Source organism: Vanacampus margaritifer, chromosome 5 (assembly GCF_051991255.1).
Source record: "Vanacampus margaritifer isolate UIUO_Vmar chromosome 5, RoL_Vmar_1.0, whole genome shotgun sequence".
Classification (NCBI taxonomy): domain Eukaryota; kingdom Metazoa; phylum Chordata; class Actinopteri; order Syngnathiformes; family Syngnathidae; genus Vanacampus; species Vanacampus margaritifer.
This window is the reverse complement of record NC_135436.1, coordinates 8,119,781-8,143,413: the sequence shown is the minus strand read 5'-3', so window position 1 is coordinate 8,143,413 and position 23,633 is coordinate 8,119,781. Positions and strand designations below refer to the sequence as shown.

Below are 23,633 nucleotides of genomic sequence, written 5' to 3'. Positions count from 1 at the left end.
CACAGCTGCCAGCAGAAGTGAAGTCAGCCTCGAGTGTCTATGCTGTTAAATCCAGGTTAAGAATATTGTTTTTCTAAAGGTCTTCTCAACATTCTTCAATCATTTTTCCCTTTTGTTTACTTTAGAAAACTACTCATTTCTTTACTTTTAGATGTTTTTAAATTAATCCTGTTAATGTGTTTCTAATGTTGTCAATGAGACCTTAATATCAAAGTTGACCATGGCAAGGCTTTTAAATCCTGTCTGTTGATATATAATATGCTGATGTTATCTATATTGAGAAATTATATTGTCTTAAAGAAGGTGCCTGGATGAAAGCATACTATTGAAATGAAACACTACAATAGCATTATTTTCTTTATTGTTCATTTTGTTTCATGGCTGTTACAGTTCAAATTGTATGGTACTGCAGTGATGTATTGTACCTACATGAAAGAAAGGTAGACGGTACACCCGCACACACATAGCACTCATTTCCCCCCCTAGAGATTGTGTTTTTATAGTTATTGGCAACTTGTATCATCCTACACTTTGAGTTAAATACATGGATGTACCAATCATATTAAAACTGTAACAGAGCATGGTCTGTTTTCCAGATTTCCAGTGTTAAGGTGAGGCAGCAATAACTAATAAGTGAATACAAAATTTCAAAAGAAAACAGAAGAAAAGAACATTATTTGCAATCGCAGGGATTCCCTTAAAATCAAAACACCAAAGCAAAGAAAAAGACACACGTCTAAAAGTTTGATGAACATCTATAGTCTTCCAGGTGAATCTGGGTAGTCTCCTCTATGTTCATTTAAAGCTTGTTGGTAACGTCACCTGTAAAACAAACATACTTTCTATTAAAATACATATTACAACACTATTGTCACACAGTCTGTATTGCTTAACCCTAACCAAAATAATCCCCTGATGAATAATCCGCTTTTAAGTTTTAACTTGTACTTATAAAATTCAGTTTTAAATTAGAGTGGAATCTTACAGGTTAGGGACGTGACGCTCGGAGTCTTCCAAATTGTTCAGCAACTCCTAGAGAACACAATACAAAGAATTTGTTAAATCTGTGAAACTGGCACCTCACAAGGCGCTGGAGCCTATCCCAGCTGTGTATGGGCAGTAGGCAGGCTATACCCTGAACTGGTCGCCCGCCAATCGCAACAACCATACACGCTCACAATGTCAGACGATAGACCTGATCCATGTTGACTTACTCTTTGCACAAGGGGATGTGTACTCTGTCGCAGCCACATCACCTGCAAATAAAATGAGGTTATCCTTAAGTGATCCAGAGAGGGGAAATTCAAGTTTGGCAGCAGTATAGGGTAAAGATCAAATATGGCGGACATGGACACGATTGTAACAGAAGAGGATCTTACTTGGCTGGTAGTAGTCGTACACTTTGACCACAGCTGCTTTCAGGTTCTCGACAGGCACATCCTGCTCCAGTGTCATTTTGTAATCCACTGCCTCACCTCTCTTCAGCTGCAAACACAAAGCACACGGCGCTTAAGGGGTTTGCGCTTCTATTGTGGGGTTAAAGTTAAAGGTTGAAGTACCTGTCAGAATAAATGTACATTAGTTATCCCATATTTACTCATATAGTATTGCAAAGCATGACTCGTGCTCTTGCAGCTTCAAAAACAAAAACTGTGCCCTTATCAGAAGATAGCGGCTGGAACATTCAGTACAGAAGAAAAACACGTTTACATTATTATCTGCATAATGACCCATATCCATGATGGTTTTAATTTTGCTGCTGTGTACCCCCCCCCCCCCCCTTTAGAGTAGCAACAGCTGTGTAACTAGGGAACGCCTTATAAAAATTAAATACATAAAAAGAGAGTGCTCGGGAGAGTGTGCTTCAGAGTGGTAGGAAATGTCTTTGTCGAATCATTTCATACATAAAAGATTTCTGGTAATATTTTTAATGTCGGCCTACATACTGTATTTACCCGGTATTACTGAATTTCAAGCAAAGACGGAATGTTAAACAGTTGTTTTGGAGTTTTAGCTTATTTTATTACACAATGTTTATTTGGACTTATTTATTTATTTTAACCTTGCATACAACAACAACAAAAACAGAATACTAAAACAAATACAAACTGAACTGAAACAGCATTTTCGAGATTTTTTTTGTTTGTTTTTTAATACAACCCAGGCCTCTTGCATATGTGGACATAAACCGGATATGTATGTGATGCATCGGCGGTATGAGCGCTCATCCGTACACATCCATATTTATTATATATATATTTTTGCATCCTAATATCGGGGACCAGAAAGAATGGTTTTACAGGAAGAATAAATAAAGTTCATACCCCGTCCAAGTAGATGTTGACATAACCTTCATCCAGTTCCACACGCTTCACTGAGGATTCGCTGTTTAACTACAGCATCACACAGTAAACGGCCATCAGCGCAGTTCAAACGACAACAGGTGACAAAACATTTGAGGGAAGAGGGAACAAAATGAACTCACCAATTCCAGAGACCTTTTAGCCAAAATGTGTCCAGACAAGAGTTTGATGTTCATGATGACCATGTTCGTCTCCTCTCTCCTGCCCTGGTACCTGCAAACACAAAACCGTTTCTTTGAAACTCTCTTGGAAATGTTTAACATGTTCAAGACAGAAATTTTTAGGGGTAGGTACTCAGCCCCCCCCCCCCCCACCCCTCCAAAAAAGATCACCATCAATAAAATGATTTACATAATGAAGATAAACAGCAGCAGAAAGATTTAATGTATTAATTTCTGGTAACCGAATCAAAACTACTAATAGTTGAAAGAAAATATCAAATCAATGAATTGATGACCAGAAGCTCGTGTGGATATAAAAAGTCCCCTGTTAATAATTGTGTTTAATCAAACTCAAAACCGTACCATTACATGAAATAAAAGATGGTATTATGATGAACCATATGGGACACAGCGTGAATGAATTCTAGAAAATTGTGCTCCAAATGCTTTCGAGGGCACGCACACACACGTACCGGGCATGGATGGAGAGGATGATCTCCGTCTTGCTGGGGTTGCACTTTGATACGGTGTTAGCGACGATGTCAAAGATGGAAAAGTCGGCAGGAGGGGGGATATTGTAATGCATGGAGATCTGGAAGGACAGGACAAACATGCGCTCTTAAAACTTCTGATGTTGAAGATAGACAATCAAAATCAGGCGTGGAGTAGGAATCAGATTACTGCAGGTAATGCACTGAAAAAAATTCGATCATTATTGCAATGACAAAATGTTCTTAAAAAGCGTGAATCCGGTTGGGAACTGAATTGCATGCGTAAGGTTGCCAAGTAACACATGGTACCTGCGCCAGAACACAGCTTCGCCCCTCGGCTGCAATGGTGTATTCTCCGGGGACATCGCTCAGGTTTTCCTCCTGGTATAGGAGCCGATTGCGCTGGTCCACTATGAACACCTTGTTCACACCTCCCAGTGACGTCACCGTCACTCTAGTCCTGCCCCCCACGCTGTAAGTGGCAGCAGCGTATTTTGCCAGCGCCTGGAGAGCCACCACAGTGTCCTGAGGAGCACACAGTCAGTAAGTCTGCCCAGATGGGAGAACCTTCTCCAAACTGCTGCTCGAAGCTTTGCCTACCTGTGTAGAAGAGAAGCCTCCGTACGAATTTTGCTGCTGCGTGAGCCAGCGCACGATGCCAGAGACATAGTCCAGTCCGAAACCTGGCATGGCAGGCCCGGAGAGCAGTGCCAGCATCACATAGGAGGTCATCTCCACCGCCACAGAATCAAGTCCTGTGCCAGACGTCCCCTCTCGTTTCCAGTGGCGGGTTCCATCTGCCACAAGAAAGCACTGGTAAACATTCTGTTCTTCAACATTGCGGTAACCAACAAGTCATGAAGACTACAGATTAGTGGTGTCCTGTGAGTAATGTTCTGAGGTACCCATCGCAATGGACTGCTGGTGCAAGTAGGTGATGAGTTTGCTCCTCATTTCCTCATCCCTCGCCAGGGTGAAGGTGTAGGACATCAGCGCTGTGGTGTACAAGTTGTCCCTCTGGCCGGCTGCCTCCTTCAGACAGCCCAGAGCGCTCTGGATCACAGGATCCTGTCACAAAACCGGGGCACACATTGAAGGGATCCAAAAGTCTCAAGGTGAACTCACAAAATGTATTGGGATCCTTTTGGGTGACGCGAAAGTCTAAACGGCTTCCTTACAAACATTTTCTGACATGCTCACAAAAAAGAAATTCTTGCTTGTACAGTTAATTTAACTTGGTAGGTGAATTTGAAAATGAAGATCCAGTGAAGCACGGCAACACATGAGGTTGCAAAATGGGAGTGACGTCTGACTCACGTTAATGTCGGAGTCCAGTTCTAACAGGGCGGCAACGATGTAAGCTGTCAGGGACACGTCGTCACTCACTCCTCCCTGATGGCACATTAAAACATGCATTCATATATCATTCTATGTTTTTTTTTTTCGACCTGTAACAATAAAATAGCCAAGACAGGGAACCCAAAAACGGCACCTTTGTTCATCTGGTAATATTGCATCATTAAAGACAGCAAACCATTCTCAACGCAACACAATACAACACAAACTGGTCAAATAAATACCACCTTCATGTGTGGACTGAAAAATATGAAATTGAGCAAATTGTGACATGATAGGTTTCAGCGAAAACATCTACATAAAATGTCGTCGTCACCTTCATGCCATTGTGGAAGAGTTTGCCCACAGATGTGATGCAGCCGTCACGCCCCTGCTTTGAGTACAACCACTTCTTGGCATCTTGAATGTGCTTGGGATCTACAAAGATGTAAGGCTTTGCTCCGCCAAATGACTTCATCACAAAGGTGGTCAGCCTTGAGAGAGAGAAACAGACACTTTGGAAACACTTCCTTGTCTCACTTGACAGTTGTAAGCTATCATTATTGTTGTTGTTATTTGTTCATTACAGTCTTACATTACTTCATGAACACATGCAAGCTTTTTTTGTCAAATCTTTTGTAGCAAATATTAATTTGTGATTGGACGCTTGAGTACGTGGTTCCACAAACAGTGACCCCATCGAACATACTACAAAGTGCCAAACTGCCCAGCATTTCAACATTTTCTTTACACTTACAGGTTTTAATGGCGACATATTCACCCTGGAAGGATTTTAAAAATATATATTTTGTATGGCAAATTGTCTTTTTAATTGTATTGCAGTTTTCACCTTCACATTACTTAAGTTAAAACTGTTTCCACAACTGAGAGGGTTCATTCCAACCCCTCAAATGCCACAAAGCACCGTCACAGATTTCTGCCAATGCTTTCCTACTGACCAGGTGTTGCCAGACTTATCGCTCTTCCCGAACGCGCTGTAGGAGCCATCGTCATGCTTGTAGGTGAGCTCCCTTTGGTATCCTGGAACACACACGTGCAATACGTTTAACCATAATAACGTCAAACAGGAATTTGCTAATGAGTAATGTCCTAAAACGGACATTACTCATTTTTTAATAAAAATGTTGTCTTTACTGTACGCGGATAGCCGCCACTGCCTGTATGTTGACAGTTGTTAGTCACTCAACAGATTGTGTGAGTTCATGCCGAGCAACCGGAAAATCCATTGTGCCACTCACATTAATCCGAGGCTCGATATGTTACTGCCAATCCTAATTTCACAAACTTTATCAACTACAAATGCCTCCTTGTTGTGTGATATTTATTCCTTACTTTCTATTTTAACAACTTGTGCAGTGATTGTTCATTCTCTGCTTGAAATTAGTTTTTTTCTATGAATGTTTTAGGTGAGATGCACCAAACAGATACCCTTTTAAAGGCAATGGGGGCAGGGTTTATGCAAATTGAAACTCTGCGGGCACAAGTATTTTACAAGCATCACCCACCTAAAACAATGCTTAGCTCCAAAAAGTACCACTATCATGACCAAAATGAAAACAGAGTAGCGTCATAGACTTAAGTGTTCATCAAAAATGTGAACTGTAAGCTACGGTGATTTGATGTGTACATTTTGCAAGTATTTGCACATGCATGCAATGAAAACAGCCCCAGAATTGAACCCTGTGGAACACCATAAGTTCAGTTATACATATGAATTTATATTGCACATATTCATCGGACCGCTTTCTTTTTTTGCTCGACATAGTTAGTATGAAGAAATTACAGTACAATTACAAAGAAACCACACGACGTAGCAGTAGTCACAAGTCGACTACTGAGCGCACCAAATTCCCTGCAGACCAGATGGGCCAAGCAATGTAGCGTGATCACCTGCAGCCAATGATAGCCAAGCGGGTCGTATCATGAATCACGAGTCAGGTTTTGATTTGACCTCCGCCGAACCCCTGAGACGAACTCCCCAAACACCTGCCGTTCAATCGATTGCAGGTTAAGAACCACTTATTTAAACTACTAACTAAATTCTGTTATCTAACCTGTCCACCAGTTTTGATGAAGACAATGTTTTCTGAATCCCTTTTTTATAGTCTTGTGTTGTGAGCCCCTCTTCAATGTTGCGAATGACGACTCACCGCTTTCGAGGAAGCGCGTCGCCTTCTCCAGAATCTCAGCAGTCAGTTGACCTGTGCTTTTCAGATAGTTGAGAATGAAGATGTTGGGAGCAAATTTCAACATGTTCTGCTCGCCACAGCCATATGGCATTGCCAGAAGTTTGTCCAGGTTCTTCATGGCTCGGCCCATCAGGTCACCTTTAGGAAAAGAATCTCATTAGGGAGGGTTCGATGAAGAGGAAATTAAGTCTGAGTTTTTACCAAGCACAGAGACAGTTGCTCTGACAGATCCAGCAACAAACTTCTTTGGCAACACAAGAGAGATTTTCTTTTCCTCTGGTCCACCTGGCAACAGAAAGTGTGCAAAAAGTGAGTGTGATCGTTTACTTTTGACACAACCTGCCCGGTTATGCTTAAGCATGTCTTATCGGACATGAAAGAATCCATCTCTAACATGAGAACTCACACCATTTAACACCTTCACTTTAAAAACACCACATTCATGTACTTATGTTTATTTGTAAAAAAAAAATATATATATGTATATATATAATAATAAAACATAGTGAAACTAATTTTAATAATGTTAAGAAAAAACAATATGAATCCATCAAACTGTCAAGTGAAAAGAAAGAGAAACTGTGTCCAGCAAGATTTTGAGAAGTTTGAGATGTAAAAACGTACCTGCAGGACAGAGGAGCGCATTGTGACTGACGGACTGAGGCGTTCCTTCAGCCTGCAAGAGAAACCAACACGGAAAATGTTCAACTGGAATGAATAACACAAAACATCAAGTCAGAGACCCCCCCAATAGATATCAGATGTGATTCACGGTTCCTCAAAAGGCTGAAAACCTTCTGGGACCTTGTTTAGAACGCAATTATGCATTTTGTTTATACGGCCTGAAAACTGACAATCAAGGCCAATGTTTAGGGGTACTGCAAGGAGTAAAAACACACAAGGAATCTGTCTTCACAGTCACAATCCATCCGAAAAACACACAAAAAAAATGACAAACAGAGTGGTGAAAGAATGGGAAGCCAGGTGGTCCACTAATTACTATCCCGAGTTTCTTAGATGGGGGGAAAAAACGAGAATTGAGGAAACTGGTAGGGGACAAACTAAGTCCAAACTGTTCTCCTCTACAACGGAGCACAGTATGGACCTGGAAAAAAAAAACTTGAACATAGCACAACAATGATGAGGTAGATGCAACAAATTTTGAAGAGGATTTAGGACCCCGGAAACTAAAAGCTCACTTTAATACTGCAAATAGAAAATGTGATATTTTCTGAGGCGACCTCTGTCAGTCACGTTCCCTGACAATCGCTTTCACTTCACTCCACGTACACTGTTTGAAATGAAAATCCCATCTGCTGGTGTCATGTCAACCTAGTCGTGTACGGTATGTTGCATCTGACAGGCACTGACCTCCACCAGCAGGCTGCGGACCACAGTGTCAATACGGCCCACGTCAGGGACAGAAGCCACCTCATTGCCACACCGCAAGTTGGTCTTCAGGGCCTCGGCGCTCACCTTCACATCGACCTTGCCTGCATGTGTGCAAAAAAACAGTCTCATTCAGAGATACATTAAGGCATGCGTTGTCAGTCTAGCCTTCCACAAATTTACAGTCAACAGCTTTCCGGACTCAATTATTTTAGGGTTTATTTCCCTCAACTCCACATAATTTCACTGTTTCACCCAAATGCCAGCCTTATTCGCTGTCATGACATTCAAATATGATCAGTCTTATATACAGCAGAGTGTTAACTAAATTTCCTTTTGAGAGCTTATAACAAATGCCAAAACATCAAGTGATGACAGAATCAAATAAAGACTGCAAATTCAAATAGCAAAATGCCTCACGTTTGATTTACTGAAGAACATAATATTCAAAATGGGATGAAGAAGGCAAAAATAATTTGAAGCGATGTTGTCATTCTTACCAAGGGTAGTTGGAGTGACAATCCAAGAGAATGTTTTGCTCTCTTCACTGCACAGACACATGCTGTATTGGCAGTTGTAACAGTTTCTGAAGGTATACGTGTCAGACTGAGCCAGTGTAACTTTTACCTGCAGACATATTGCCGGAATCAGGAATGTGATTTTCAACAGGTTTAACGGGTCCCATGACAACCAGGTGCTACATGTTACTACTTTCATGTCTCACTGATATTTACCATGATGCACTTGGAGAGATAGTTAAAGACGGTGGCTTTTAGAGTAAACGCTTCCCCACGGATGACAGAGTAGGGCAGCGTGAGACTGACGAAGAAGGGCTGGAAGGCCGTCAGCGCAGTGGTGGGCGCCAGACCAAAGCCCACAGAGGAGACGCAGAAAGCTCCAGCGGCCCACTTGGTGATGGTGTCTGGGACCGTCTTCATCACATTCGCTGTACCCGTGGCGCTGTACACACGCAAGCACAGCAGGCAAATTAACAGGTTGCTTCAGCTCAAAAAAGACTTAGAAATGTAATATTTCAATAACGTTTTGATTTTCTGCCACGTTAGCATGCTTACCCAACAGAAACTAGGTCCCAGATCCATGTTTCGGGAAAGAATGTCCTCACGGTTTCCTCCTTCTCGTCCTCAATGTCATCTCCAGCACCAGAAGCCTGCGCCTCATTTAAGATTATGGGAACCTCGCCACCGCCTGCGCCACCGCCTGCGCCACCGCCTGCACCTTGTATGAAGACAGAAAAAATTACCTCAGCACAGTTACTTTTGGATCAACAGAGGACAATGTCATTTATAAACTGAAATGCAGTAATCTCCTGTTTTCCACTTCTTTCACTTTTTCCTAACTACTGTAGGAAAGTACTGGAAAATGGTGGCTGTTCATTTCCTCGGTTGATGGAATTAAATTTTGTGCCATTGCAAAGCAAAGCTGAGTATTTACAGCTCTCTCGAAAAATAAAATTCATTAATAATACATGGTGATGGTAGCCTTCAGATGCCATGCTATAGAGGTGGAATTCGTGAACAAGAATCACTTCAAATGAGAAATCAGCAAGCAGCATTGAGGGACTAACGTATCTATTGCAGCAAACCTACCTCTCAAGAAAATTTGATATTTATATTGGCAGTCGAAGGGTTTCTTCGCATCAGAATTTGTTACAAGCTTGAGTCCAATCTCCTGAAAAAGAAAGATACATTTGTTGCAAAACATTCATCTCTGTAAATCATGCCTTGATGGAGATTGTTTGTGCACTTGGAAACAGAACAGAAATGCAAACATTCTCAAACATCTTAGTTAGAAATGAACACTTATTGCTTAACCAATGAATTAGCATCCATTTTAAAAACTCGCAGTGTTATACGCGATCCAAAAAAACGATCACTTTCATAACAAAAGGGCCTCACTTATTTTACAGTCTTTAACTTTATAATGAATGAATACATTGCCCTTACAGGTCAATGTCACAGTGCTTCATGTGGTCTTTAAGCAGTAAAAGTCTAGTCTAAAGTCTTACTTTAAAGATGCTGAAAACATCATTCTTCTGAGTGACTGGTCCATAGTAAAGTGAACGCGGGCTCCTCCGTGGCAGCAATATCTCCTCTTCACCGATTGGTCCGGGGCCAGGAAAGCATGGATATGGTCCAAACTCATCAATATCATACGGGTATCCTGACAACCTCTGCACAGGCAGCTGATTGTACACCTACACAGAGTTAAACACAATATTAAATCAAAGCTCAAAATATCTTTTCTTTTATTTGTGGAGCAGTTTTGCATATCAGTTTCTTTTGGGGAGCAACTTTTTTTCAATCTCAGGTCGGGTGGCACATTGGAAAACTGGTTGGAATATTGGATATTTGTACTTTGTTTGTTGTGAAGTTCAACTTATCTTACATAGTCAACGGTGAGTTCCTTCTCTGCCTGCAGCAACAGGACGCTCTGGTCAATGGCTCTAACAGAGCACAAAGAGCCAGGCTGAGCTTGGAGTTTCAATGTGGTTTTCTCTGCTGGAAGCTCCTGGAGGGACGAGAACTGAACAGAAACCTGCACAGCAGACAGCAGGGGGTCAGTGGCGACAAATCCAGTATTTATTAATTTCATTAAAACTCAAGCGTAAAGTATAACCGTTGTTAATTTTGTATTTCAAAATCTCCAGGCAGGTACAACCTTGTTCTTGAGACAGAGCTGGATGGGGAAGTCCTGGCTGTCGGCCACAATCTCGCCACCAGGCAGCACGGTGGCAACTAAAACCTGTGCAAAGGGTGCCAGGTCCATCACTTGATGGAGGGGTATGGTCACCTCCCCTTTGTTCTCTGACAGAGGTAAGAACAAAATGTTAAATGTAGAATGAAATTAATTGAAGCAGGGACAAACTGGTTACTCTTAATAGTAAAGTAATAGACTTAACCAAGCAAATCAATTAACTAGAAAAAATATAATAATAATAATAATAATAATAACAACGTTAAAAAATAACTAAATAATAATAAAAAGTTATTGTTGATCATGGTTTGAAAAAGAAAAAAGAGGCAATGCTCTTTCAAGAACGGATTGTACTAAAAAGTTAAATACAACTGAACTATACTTGGGCAGTGATTCTTTTGCATACCATACATGCGAGAGCCCAGATACCACTAGTGGTACTAATATCAAATTTTGTGAATCAATGCAATACATAATTTCTTTATGGATTGGTTTTAGCCTGTTTAATAAATGTACAGTAAGTCGAATAATGTTAAGGTGGTCCTTGCATCCTTTAAATTTTCTGTATGCGGGCCTTTGAGTAAAAAGTTTGGATAATGCGAACTGCGAGTCTCTGATAAAACTTCCACCCGTCTGTTGAATGTGGGAAGAATCAACACATGCAAGCACATTTATATGAGTACAATTTAAATCATATTACCTGTACCCATTCTAACAGCCACTGGGATATTGCCATGCTGCACAAGTGCTCCTTTGGACACCACCTAAGAAGTACATGTAGCATCAAAGTCAAGTGTGACTGTACCCACACAGACATTTGAAACTTGTTTATTATTCAGTGTGATTCTTACACAGTGCTAACATTTCTAGTTCGGACTGAAGTTGCCAATACTGAGATCAACTGGACTCACCAAGTAGTAAAACTCTAAGGTCTCCTGTCTCTTTTTGAGCTCCTTTCCCTGGATGATGTACCGAGCTCGTACCGTGGCACCCTTGTTACAGGCGATGTTCCCGCTGACCGGCATGAGCTTCAAAAAACTATTACTCTTGGAGTAGAACTCAGAAACATAATGGTAGGCATTCCTGTACTCTGGTTTTCGAATATCTGGAATATACACATTGTCATCAACCAGCTGGGACTTGGCCTGTTAACACAAAAAAAGACAGTTGTGAAATTCCAAGACAGTTGCCACTTTGAATCTAAGATCGGTCCAGTCACATGGCAGTAGTGTAATGAGGCGGCATCGCAAATGAGCGTTAGCAGTTAAGCAGTCAGTCAGTAAAGCCCATCTAGGCAGTGTATCACTGCCTTTGTTGTTAGCGCTAACTAGCTGATATGACAGAATGCAGATGGATTTATAACTTTTCCTAAAAAAACAAAAACAAACAGGGTTCTGACATTGGCCAAGTTATGGCGAGGGATGCTGAAGGTTAAATAAAGTTCTTTTAAACAAAAATTTAAAAGACTTTCCGTAGGATGATGCGGCTCTCCGTCAACTTGCTGGTGTACACTGTAGATATGTTTTTTAAATAAGTGATGAATTAGTGTTTTGGACAATGCATGGTAAACAAAAAGCACTGTATTTACTAGATTTCTATTTATCGTTTTGATCAAATTAGATTTTTTATTTGTTCGACTGTGACGTGACGTAGCTTGGCATATTTAGGCTCTGAACATGTCCGTTTAAAAAACAAAAGAACTTTATTCCTCTACTATTCACCACAGTGGCCTAAAATGAACAACATTGTAGTCACAAACCTCAAGATTCACATTGTCCTTCCAGTTGCTGGTGTCCAGTGAAAATGAGGCCATGCCTTCTGTGTTTGTGGTTAGTTTTAAGGTGATTGAGTGCGGGTTGAATAAGTACACAGGCTCATTAGCCACAGGTTTTTTGTCTGGACCAGTCATTTTCACCTGCAAACAAGATGAATGAGGATAAAATGTCAGATTTTGGATGGACAAAACTTAAAATAGTTGTTTAAATAATGTAAAAAGAAATTTGACAACAATTTCGTATTAGTGGTGTGGTATGGTTGGGACTAGTTAGTACTTTGACTTCTTGTGAGCATCATGGCTACTAAATAGCAGGTAACCCTGATGAACTAACACAAAAAGCGGCAATTAGAATGCCACTATCTTAACTTCCTTTCTTTTACCAACTTGCTCCTCTATAGACTCCCAATAATAATTTAGAATCTAATAATTAAAGTCCTTGCAACATAACTTCTATGCAAGTTTGAAAATTTAAAAATCTAATTTGAACAGCTAAGCATTTCAGTAGTACTGACCCCAATAATACCATATACATATAAGCCAGTAAAATTGCAAAAACACAACACCACTATTGAAGTTGAAATTTTCACCCAAGAGGTTTCTCAGAATGTGGTATTAAGGAATTGAGCTATTTTAACATTTAACTATTTCAACAGCCATCGGAAATCCTCCTTCAATAAACAAGAAGCAAGCCGCAGACAGCAAAGCTTTTAAAGATGACGCTTCAGTTAAATTGCGACTGCTGTCATTCAAATCGAGGACAGTCCAAACGTCACTGGACTTGACTGGACTTCAACCGCTTTGAAGTGCAATTTGTCCTTGGTCTCATTGGTTGGATATGGTTTTATCTTGGTTTACACAACATAAAAAAAAAGAAAAAAAGAGTGCCTACCTTTCCTGAAAATGGGATGCCAGGCCTGTACGCTTGAGGTACATCTTCAAAAGTGACGGTTCTGATAACGGCACTGAAGCGTGCCCGCCCTGTACCTTGCAGGGTCACCCCTAAAAGGGAACGAAATGATTATAAATCACAACCAGGCATCAAGTCATACAGGTAACATGATGGTGAGCAAAGCTTTTCACCAGCTTACCTGTGCCATACTCCTCCACTTCAGCTTCCACCACAAAATTATCGTCATACATATACTGGTTGAGGGCAAAATCTTCCAAGCTCACCATTTGTGTAGCACAGCCACTGCCATCGGTCTGGAAGAGTGTCACCTTTAGACTAATTGCAGTTCATGGCTTGCATGAAGAAACAGACAATAGTGGTTTATTATCAGCGACTCACTTTCAGTTGAAATGTCTTGCAGATGTTTGACTCCATCGGAGAACGCCAAAAATAGCGAATTGCAGTCCTACAAAACACCGCCTTGACTGAGCCAACAACTGGTTTTCCGTAAGTGTATCTGCACGGAAAAGCAAAAGTTTATTTCAGACATTTTCATCTTTCTTCATCATCATGTTTGCTGAAATGAAAGGAATTGCATTGAAATAGTGAGTTTCAGACCATTTGAAAGACACTTTATGTACAATTTTTTTTATTGCTTAAGTTTTAATATCTCCATGTAGTTGTTTTTTCTTTTTACAAAAAGTCATGAGGAGGCAAAGTCAGACCAAAACACTTACTTTCCACAAATCTTCAGCGTGACCTCCTCATCCAGGATGGAAATCACGCTCGGGAGTTGAACAGTTACCTCAAATTTGGGCAAAACTAAAAAGTAATACAAATAAGTATAAATGAACAAAAAGAAATGTGAAACAAGTGCAATTTTTTTATAGCAAATATAGCAGACCATATTCCTTGATTTCAAAGATGTGGGAGATTTTCTCTCCTTTGTCCGTGGTGGCAGTAATTACGTAGGTTCCTTGCGCTGCCTCGGGAATAATCGGATGCGAAAGATCGAGGATTCCAGCGTTGACAAATTTATCCAACCACTGAGCAATTCGATTTGAATTGGGATCCTACACGAAGAAAGACACAAAACACAAGTGTGCTTATTGACTCTAGTAATAGTTGCAAGGGACCATCACCACACAACCTGAACGGGACTTTTTCTTTATTTTGTGGCACTTAATCAGTAAGAACTCCAGCTTTGATGAATGTCTAACTGAAATAAAAAGTTTACATTTTATTGCCACTTTGTGTTAAATTGCTAATAGTGTTCATGAGTTGAGAACATGATTAGAACATACGCACGTACGATTCTCCTGAGATTCATACAATGATCCATTGAAATCCCTCTTAAAGCAACACACCCACTATATTATATTTCAAATGTTTTCATTGTGGCTCTCAGCCACTCAAGCGATCATAACGGGCTCTATTTTCATGCCCAGCTCAAGTCTAGCGTGAAGCGCAGTTTAAATGTGTGCTTGGGTGGAGTTTTCTTTCTTTTGGTATTTTTATAGACAACGCAGGTAGACAGTTGTATGTGCGCCATTGCGGGATTCTTACCTGAAGCTCCACCACTGTGTACTGAAAAAGAACAAATAGACTAGTCAAACTCTTCTCAAATAGATGTGACACATACATTTTTACAGCATGCTTATTATACTGACAAACTGTCAGTTGGCTTTTGCACATTTGGTCCTGACGCATATTGTCTCATTTGATTTCTTGAATTCTTTCTTTTTCAACCTTAGACAAAGATGGTGGAGTATCTTCAAAGATAATTGAAAACTTACCAGTCGGTCCATAGGGATGAAACTGGAATCCATGGAAACAATTCGGAACTGCACTGTAAAGGTGAAGTGTGGTAAAGTGAAATAATTATTAAAAAAAAGTTTCAAGCATTGCTTTAAATGCATTACATACAGTCGAAATATCAGATCGAACAAACAGAAATGAGGATAGTTTTCCTTTTGTGTTAGGTTTCAAAAATTATTTTTGAGATTTTATGGACCACATCTATGGAAGTGTGGAACTCCCAATGTGGACCAAACATTTTTGACTGGAAAACACATTTGAACGTGTTTGCAAGCTCGTTTAAATGTATTTCAAATACGTTTGAAAGTATTTGCAAGTATGTTCAAATGTAGACGCTAAAGAAAAAAAAAGAAAGCATTTCTTCCGCTTACTAGGTATGCGCATGTGCAAGTCAATACCCAGTGGCATTACGGGAAAAAACGCTTTGTTTTTAGCATTTAGCCTACAAGTATGTTCAAATGCAGTTGCAAGTACATATTTGCCACTTGCAAGTATGTTCGAACATACCCCATCTTGTGCCTCTAATTTGATTTGCAACAAGAAACAGTGCGTGAGGAAAACCAACCAATCACAGACAGAGGGTTTGACTGATGAGGTGAGCAGCTCATTTGCAGTACGCTCACATCATCACATGGACACTCATGAGCTGACACCTTGGGTTTCAGGAGCTTTACTGACACTAAGGTGAAATATCCACCTTCAGATAATAACAAAATGCCCATCCTACATTTGCCACCAACTGGGCTCAAGCCGAGTAAACAGAAGCAGTGTGGACCTCATCCAGCTAAGAGGATTCAGAATGTGACGCGGAAATAGCAACTTTCTCACAGCTAGGTTGATTGTCTCATTTTGAGGTTTAATTGATCCAACATTCCTGTTTTACCCCAAAACACTCTCTCTCAACTCTCAATAGATTGATTGTGGTGATACTTACCGGTCTGTCCAGGTTTGTAGATGGGTTTATCAGTCTGGACAATGTGGATGAAAGCAGGGGGCATAATGAGGATTTTGGTCTTTTTGTTCATGGTGCCACTCTCCCCTTTCACAGTGACACTCAGGGTTGCCACAGTACGAGTGCGCACTAGTGGGACCTACGTGCCAAGAACGACACAGACAGAAAACAGATTGAAGAAGGGGAGGATCAATAAACAGATGAACGGCTCCTTGTACAATAAAATAATGATCACCTTTATAGGTCAAGAAAAGGATGGTTGGCTAGATAGATATACTTGTTTGATGACTAACGTACCTGAAAGTTCAGACAGTCGTAGTAGTCCTGTGTGACTGCTTGCTTCATGATGAGGGTGCTGCGAGAGCCCATGTGCAGGGTGACACTCAACACAACGGGCTCTGTGGGCTCGTTGATGAGGACACAAAGCGTTTCCTGCAACCCTCCTCTCACCTGGGAGCTCACGGTCACGGCAAAGATGCTGCACGGGTGGAGAGAACACAAACCTTACTACAACACATTCTGAATGGCCCCTTGATACAAAGCCCAAAAATTATTCAGAAAACGCTGATAAACATGCCGTAATACTGATGAAAAATTGTGGATCAGTTGGGTCAAGACTGGCTCTACTTACGTGTCATTGAACTGAGCCGATGATGCACCTTGCAGAAAGACAGATGCAAGTATGATCGCCAATGTGTGGAGGGCCGGTGCCATTTTTCTGCACCAGTGCACTCGGACACTGATGCAAACCTTTTGGACTTTGCCTTTTTTATACTCTACCGATCCACTGCAACCCCCGCCTTCACAAACACTCCCCTTCGCATTCTTCACCCTGCTGTCAAACGAGTTTCTCTCCCCAAAAGTTCAAACCGGACGATCCTGCTGCCAATGGTCCACAAATTATGAGGAATTTGAGAGATGTGGCAGGGGCAAGATCATCTACTGCTTGATCATTTTATTGTGTTTGATTTTGTTGCACTGTTGTAAACCAAATTGCCCCCTGGGGACAATAAAGATCTTCTTCTTCGTTATTCTTCTTAATTATTCTTATTTTTTGCTCCAGTCACAATATTGAGCATATTTTGGAATATGTCAAACTCCTGAATTTTTCAGTCGACACCGCAGTCATCGGTCACATCAACAGCAATGACAAGTCTGTATATCGACAGAAAATAGAACAAAAATGTGTTAATGTGGCCAACAGAACCTGCGGTTGAACACGCTCAAGACTGTGGAGCGTATATTTCAGCAAACATCCTTGGCCACAGCTGCCCATCATGATGTCCAACTGCTCTGTGTCAACCTTCAAGTTCCTTGGATTTATTGTCTCTCAGGAACTGAAGCCCCGCTTGCCACGGGTGCTGCTATGGCCGCTCTATGCAGCAGTCATTGAATCAGTCCTGTGTTCATCCATCGCAGGCTGGTTTGGTACTGCTACAAAGAAGGACAAAATCCGCCTGCAGCAGGCAGTAACAATTGACGGTATCACCGTACCCACTGGCATGTTGCAAGAACTAACACAAGGAAAATTGTCTTCAACCCGCCACATCCTGGTCACCACCTCTTCGAGCTCCTTCCCTCAGGTAGGCACTATCAAACTAATCTCATCAAAACTACCAGACGTACAAATAGCTTTTTCCCTTTTTCCATTGCCTCCCTGAACAGTTGACTCATAATTCATTTTATATTGCTTAATGACTCTGCACATCACTTGCACATCGGTTATTGTTTGATACTACGGCACTAAAGGCATTCTTCATTGCTCAGTGATTCTTTGTACTTATGTGCTACGTCCCAAATGTCATCTTTGTGTAGTTTTTCAGACATTTTTTCCCCAGATAATTTAGAAATTGTTTATTCAGGCCTGAATTTTCTGATACTAATTCATGTGTGGAACCTTCATTGTGGGTCATATCGCCCAAGTGACACAAAATATATTCCGCCTGTTCACCCTGCATCCATCTTGCCTGCATACACATCAGACTATGCTTGCTTAGAAGTAAGGATTCCAAAAGGGTTCTTCATGAACGGCAGAGCTTCTACCCAGAACTATGGCCCCTTTTGAAAAAAATAAAAATCTTCAAGCGTTCTTTTGAGGCTAAGGGTTAGTGTAAGAACCATTTCAATACAGAGAAATCTTTTTGGAAGAAGGGTTTTTTCAAGGGCTGTTGTAGATATAATATTAATCAAATATTTAAATGTTTAGCCATTTTTCAGTATTAACTTTGAAATTCTAAGGACATTTTACAAGGAGAGTTAAAAAAAAGAAGAAGGTAATCAAGCATTGAGGAACGAACTCTTGACCTTCAGCTTTGGAGAAAACCTCTGTACCACCTGAGCTATGCCAATCTTGTTTGGTCCTGTACTGCATTGCTGGTGTGTCCAAAATAAGGCCATCGTAATTGGAGCTACGATGATTCCACTGGCACCAGCAACATACTAAAGCACAACATGAGCAGCATGGCTCAGGTGGTGCACTGCTGCTGTCCCCCAATCTGAAGGTTATGGGTTTGTATCTCACTTTTTGAGTAGCCTTTTTTTGTTTGTTTTTTAAATAAGATGGTAAAATGTACTCAAAACTCTCATTGTAAAATTAACTTAGAATTTCTGAGTGACAATTCCAACCCCCCCCCCCCCCTCCTTTTTTTCCTCTCAGTGCACTATGGGACTCAGTTAAGAGGTATTTGTCTGCAGAAGAACTTTTTTGTGTGTGAACATTTTCAATTTTGTGATAAATAACACTTAACCTAAGAATACAGTACAAATTATATAATGTTGCAAGTTCGCAACACAATATGCTCTCTGTATATGAATTTTGTCCCTGCCGTAGTAACCTCAAGGGAGGACCTCGGGTCCATTTATTCATTTTTAGAAATTGGGGAAGTGACCTATTTCTTCATGGTTGCGGGTGGCACCTGTGGATCAGGAGGTAGATGTGGTTTGTTATTAATCAGAAGGTCTGCTGTTCAATTCCAACTCTCTCCAAGCTGTGTTGTTGAGTCCTTGGGCAAGACATTTTGCACACATTGCTCCAGTGCCACTCACACTGGTGTAGGGATGGCGCGAATGTTTGCGGGTGTTCATGTTGCCCAGGGAAAAGCTGGATTTTAGTGTGTGGGAGCTGGAAGTTTTGGTTGCCCTTTGGGAGCTGATTACGGGTTTTGCTACCGACTACACACTCAGCCCTCTTCAAAACAGGTGTGACACATCAGTGGTGGAGATTACTATTCACACATGTGATCACCAGGCTGTGTATGTATTACAGGCTGGATTGCAGTTAAACCGTGCCCTGCGATTGGCTGGCAACCAGTTCGCGGTGTACTCCGCCTACTGCCCGGGATAGGCTCCAAGCCCCCCCGCGACCATTGTGAGGAAAAACGGTTAAGAAAATGATAGACTTTTTTTTATGTTAAAATTTGTTTCTTTTTTGTAGACATGAGTTAGAGAAATTGGACAGAAGAAAAAGTGTGACGCTGGCTTCAATAAGTGGGTTAGGGTGAGTATTGAACCTTTTTTTGCAGTAATTGACTTTTACTGAAAAGTATTTCAACGTTATTAAAAGTAATTAATGTGAAAACCTTGTGGCTTTCCCTCACTTTCACCTGATTTTGTGCCAGTTGGCGCTTTTGTTATAGGAAACAGGCTTATTCAGTCTGTTATGCTGTCACCATTATGATGTGATGATAAATAAATAAATAAATAAATAAATGCATACTCTGACTGCTTTCATTCAACTATGCATGGCTTAACTTTACTTTTTATAAATGGCTTCATCAGGTGCAGTATGTATGCTTTGTATTGGTGCTACTAACTGTCTTTTTTTGTCCTCCCTTTCAATGTCGCGATTGCTGGAGATGATATGAATCCACCCGCTGAGGACAGCCTGGTGTGCATGGCTTGCGTGCGTTGCTGATTTCACTTGACCTGTGTTCACTTCTGTCCTCCCTCCGGGACCTACATAATAACTTTTCCTTAGACAGTCTGTTGTCCTTATCCATCATTGTCCAAAGATTTTTAAATCAGAAAAACACAATTTGAATGTTTCTCAGTGTCAACAATAATGATGAATACAACAAACAATAATTTTGATGTGTAGAAGTGTGGTTCTAAATAAACACCCTTATACAAAAAAAAAAAAAAAAACCTCCTTGTGCAGGTTCTAGATAAAACCCTTGAAACGTAAAAGGGTTCTCAGTATAACTTACTGTGTTAGGTCTAGATGCAATATAAAGGGTTCTTTGTGGAACTTGCTGTGGAGGTTCTAAATCATGAAACCCTTGGAATATAAAAGGGTTCTCAGTGGAATTTGCAGTGAAGGTTCTGGATGAAACCCTTGAAACATCACGGTGTTCTCAGTGGAACTCCCTGTGTGAGATGTACTGTAGATGAAACCCTTAAAGGATTCATTGTTGAACCTCTCAGACAGGGTTCTGGGTGGAACCTTTCACAGATGGTTCTGGGTATAACCCATTATGTTCTCGGTGGAACACTTTGGAAGGGTTCCAGGTGGAACCTTCATAAACTGTTCTAACAGGAACCAAAAAAGGGTTTTCCTATGAAGAAGTTTTATTGATTGCAAACACATAAAACAAAGGGCCAAAATTGAGTCCTCCTAGCTGAGTAAACAGAGTAGACTGACAAGTAGCCTTTTGTGGCTTATACTGTACAGCCATGTTACAGGAGTGACTTGTTAAGTCAGTAACATAGTATTGAGCTAATCCAGACACTGCCCTTGCTGCACAGGCTAAACTGGTTCTTAAGAGTTGCCCAATGCAGGTCACAAATAGGGAAAGTCCCAGGCCCTGCCGGGGGCCCCAAATCGTTTGCAGCCCCTCTGTTCGAGTTGGGCCAGCATGCCGATGTCATCCATTGGCCAAAACAACTTGTGTGACCGGCTGGGTCGGGCAAAACCAACCCAATCTGACACTGAGTGATGGCCGTTTTACATTTTTGATTTCACTAGGATCAGGGGTGCACATAAGCGGTGTGCAAGTGTGCATGCATACTATAAATCGTCATATGCGTCATATTTCAAGAATATGTAGGGTGAGCAGAAGTCTCAGGTTAACCAGGGATAGTCTCCCTTTTTTTTTTTTAGCCTTGTGTCCCAGGTCCCAGTCGATTTTGCCAGCATCACTGTTTTGTCCCACGTTTACGCAGGTCCCATCCTGGAGCCTACACATGGCAAAACAATTGGCTTGAAAATTATGTCAATCACACAGTTGTCGTAGCAGTCATACAATAAACCTATTAAAAAAGGAATGTAACTTATATTCCTTTCTGTTAACTTTCACATTCACGTTTGAATTTGTATTCTCATCTGATAGCAGGTATGTTTTCGTCATACCGGAACTAGAACTTCTTCTTGCTTCTGTGTCTAAGAATTATGGGGAAAATAGTCCTACTAGCCTATTACTGTGGTTGCCAGTCAGACTCAGTGCAAACTGATATTTGCTGGCGGCACATTTCCAATGTTATAATGTTGGACCGAGGTGAAAAAAACAGCACAGCCAGCTTCCAATTGCTGCAGTGACTGAGCAAAAAAGGTTGTATATTGATGACTGCATTGGCTTGTTTAGCACTGTTGAGCTGTCAACCAAGAGAGCATTTAGCATTAGCTAAAGCAAAACCACAACCACTGGTAACCAGATTGCCCAGCGATTAAATTAGCTATTAATAGTTCCTGGTGTGAATTTATTGTATACAGTATTTGATTTTCAGCAAAATATGTAGTGTGTCTGGCATGCTGCAAGAACTAACCCTTCTGCCTGTATTCACATGTCAGTCTATGATTGTGTGCTACTGTGACGTTTTATTGATTGTGAACACATAAAATAGGGGCAAAATGGGGTCCTTCCTAGCTGAGTAAACAGGGTAGACTTACGACTTACGGCATAGTCTCTTGAGGCCTATAGATCCATGTTACAGGACAAGTACTGACTTTTTAAAAGTTTGTAACATAATTAAACTAATTCGGACAGTACCCTTGTTGCACAGGCCCAGCTGGTTCTTGGAGTCGCCCAAGGCATTCAGGTTAGGCAAAGGGAAAGTCCCAGGCCCTGCCAGGGGGCCCAAATCGTTTGCAGCCAAACTAAAAAGTATATTAATCTTAGACCTATAACTTTGCTGAATGTTGATTACAAATTGTTGGCCCATATTTTTGCTGATCAGTTAAAAACTGGTATTGGTAAGTCAAGGACAATCTGGATTTATTAAGGACTGATCCATACACCTATTAGGTTGGTTCTTGATTTAAATAGATCCTTAATTGAAGATAATGGTTTTGTGTTATTTTTAGATTTTTATAAAGCTTTAAATTTGATTGAACATTCAATTATGATTAAGTCCCTCGAATATGTTGGGTTTGGTTAAAGGTTTAGTAAGGTAATTAATATGATGCACAAGGCGGGGTGTGAATAATTCAGTTTCTCTTCCTGCAGGAACTTGTTCTCCTTTATCATTTATTTTGGTGGCTAAGTTGTTAGCTATTTTTATGATAATGATCCTTTAAATGTATTTGTTAATCATTTAACAATAACTCAATTAGCTGATGAAACGACAACATTTTTTAAATAAAGAAGATCACTGTCATGGTCTGGGCTTTGGTTTTGTCATGTTTTCCCTGTGTCCTGAGTCTCTTGTTGGGTAGTGTATTCGCCTGTGCCTGGACCCTTGTGTCATCCAATCAGTTACCTCAGCCACCTGCCTTGTCCAGGTGTTTCTTGTTGTCTCGTTAGAATGTGTTTTTAGTTCCCTGCTTTCTTTCAGTCCCTGTCAGTTCACTAGTCAGGTTTCCATCCAAATGTTTCAAAATTTTTAAGCAATTTTTGTGAAAATGCACAACACGGACATGCGACTTAGGCCCTGTCACGTTTCGGTTTTGTATGGCTTAGGGGTTTGTTTATTTTGGTGCGTTTGTTGTGTCTTTCTGTGATTGGTGTTTGTCTTGTGTTTTTGAGTGTTTCCCCTGTCTCGTTATGTCTGATTACGTCCACCTGTGTGCCTGTTCCCTTCCCAGTATGTTTGACCAATCGGTGTCCTCTTCCTATTGTGTTCCCCAGCTGTGTCTCATTAGTGTTGGTGTATTTAGTCTGTTGTGTTTGTCCAGTCGATGTGGGATCATTGGCTACGTCAGGCGTCGAAGTCCTGTGTGGTTGTCGAAGTCCTGTGTGGTTGTCGAAGTCCTGTGTGGTTGTCGAAGTCCTGTGTGGTTGTCGAAGTCCTGTGTGGTTGTCGAAGTCCTGTGTGGTTGTCGAAGTCCTGTGTGGTTGTCGAAGTCCTGTGTGGTTGTCAAAGTCCTGTGTGGTTGTCAAAGTCCTGTGTGGTTGTCAAAGTCCTGTGTGGTTGTCAAAGTCCTGTGTGGTTGTCAAAGTCCTGTGTGGTTGTCAAAGTCCTGTGTGGTTGTCAAAGTCCTGTGTGGTTGTCAAAGTCCTGTGTGGTTGTCAAAGTCCTGTGTGGGAGTCTGTTAGTCGCGTCGCGCCAAGCTAAGCCTCGTCTCAGTCTAGTTGCCTACGTCTCAGTCTCGTCGTCCTC

General features: G+C 41.0%; 1 protein-coding gene and 1 long non-coding RNA gene across 2 annotated transcripts; one reads left to right on the top strand and one right to left on the bottom strand.

Moving 5' to 3' along the window:
- Positions 1 to 344: 344 nt before the first annotated feature.
- Positions 345 to 16,504, bottom strand: LOC144052311 (alpha-2-macroglobulin-like protein 1). Its single transcript, XM_077566247.1, has 36 exons — positions 16,398 to 16,504; positions 16,083 to 16,239; positions 15,127 to 15,179; positions 14,897 to 14,917; positions 14,235 to 14,403; positions 14,068 to 14,152; positions 13,730 to 13,847; positions 13,530 to 13,644; positions 13,331 to 13,440; positions 12,409 to 12,579; positions 11,576 to 11,797; positions 11,365 to 11,428; positions 10,629 to 10,774; positions 10,356 to 10,505; positions 9,976 to 10,164; positions 9,557 to 9,638; positions 9,023 to 9,185; positions 8,684 to 8,909; positions 8,450 to 8,576; positions 7,932 to 8,053; positions 7,185 to 7,236; positions 6,762 to 6,845; positions 6,522 to 6,698; positions 5,310 to 5,391; positions 4,688 to 4,844; positions 4,333 to 4,407; positions 3,921 to 4,083; positions 3,616 to 3,812; positions 3,325 to 3,540; positions 2,998 to 3,116; positions 2,486 to 2,576; positions 2,325 to 2,393; positions 1,380 to 1,485; positions 1,215 to 1,256; positions 986 to 1,032; positions 345 to 822 (listed from the first exon to the last, which is right to left on the bottom strand). Exons 1-35 carry the CDS (start codon positions 16,467 to 16,469, stop codon positions 989 to 991), a joined length of 4,236 nt encoding a protein of 1,411 aa, XP_077422373.1. The 5' UTR covers positions 16,470 to 16,504; the 3' UTR covers positions 345 to 822; positions 986 to 988.
- Positions 10,395 to 17,654, top strand: LOC144052312 (uncharacterized). Its single transcript, XR_013294191.1, has 4 exons — positions 10,395 to 10,526; positions 10,618 to 10,783; positions 13,752 to 13,837; positions 17,520 to 17,654. It is a non-coding gene; the product is annotated as an uncharacterized LOC144052312 (long non-coding RNA).
- The last annotated feature ends 5,979 nt before the right edge of the window (positions 17,655 to 23,633 follow it).

Bases quoted from the DNA above. Each gene is read 5' to 3' on its own strand.
- LOC144052311 (XM_077566247.1), bottom strand. From the start codon at position 16,469: ATGGGCTCTCGCAGCACCCTCATCATGAAGCAAGCAGTCACACAGGAC. The intron at 13,441-13,529 runs GTAAGCTGGTGA...GTTCCCTTTTAG, and splicing joins AGTGGAGGAGTATGGCACAG to GGGTGACCCTGCAAGGTACA. The intron at 5,392-6,521 runs GTGAGTCGTCAT...TGTGTGTTCCAG, and splicing joins GACGCGCTTCCTCGAAAGCG to GATACCAAAGGGAGCTCACC.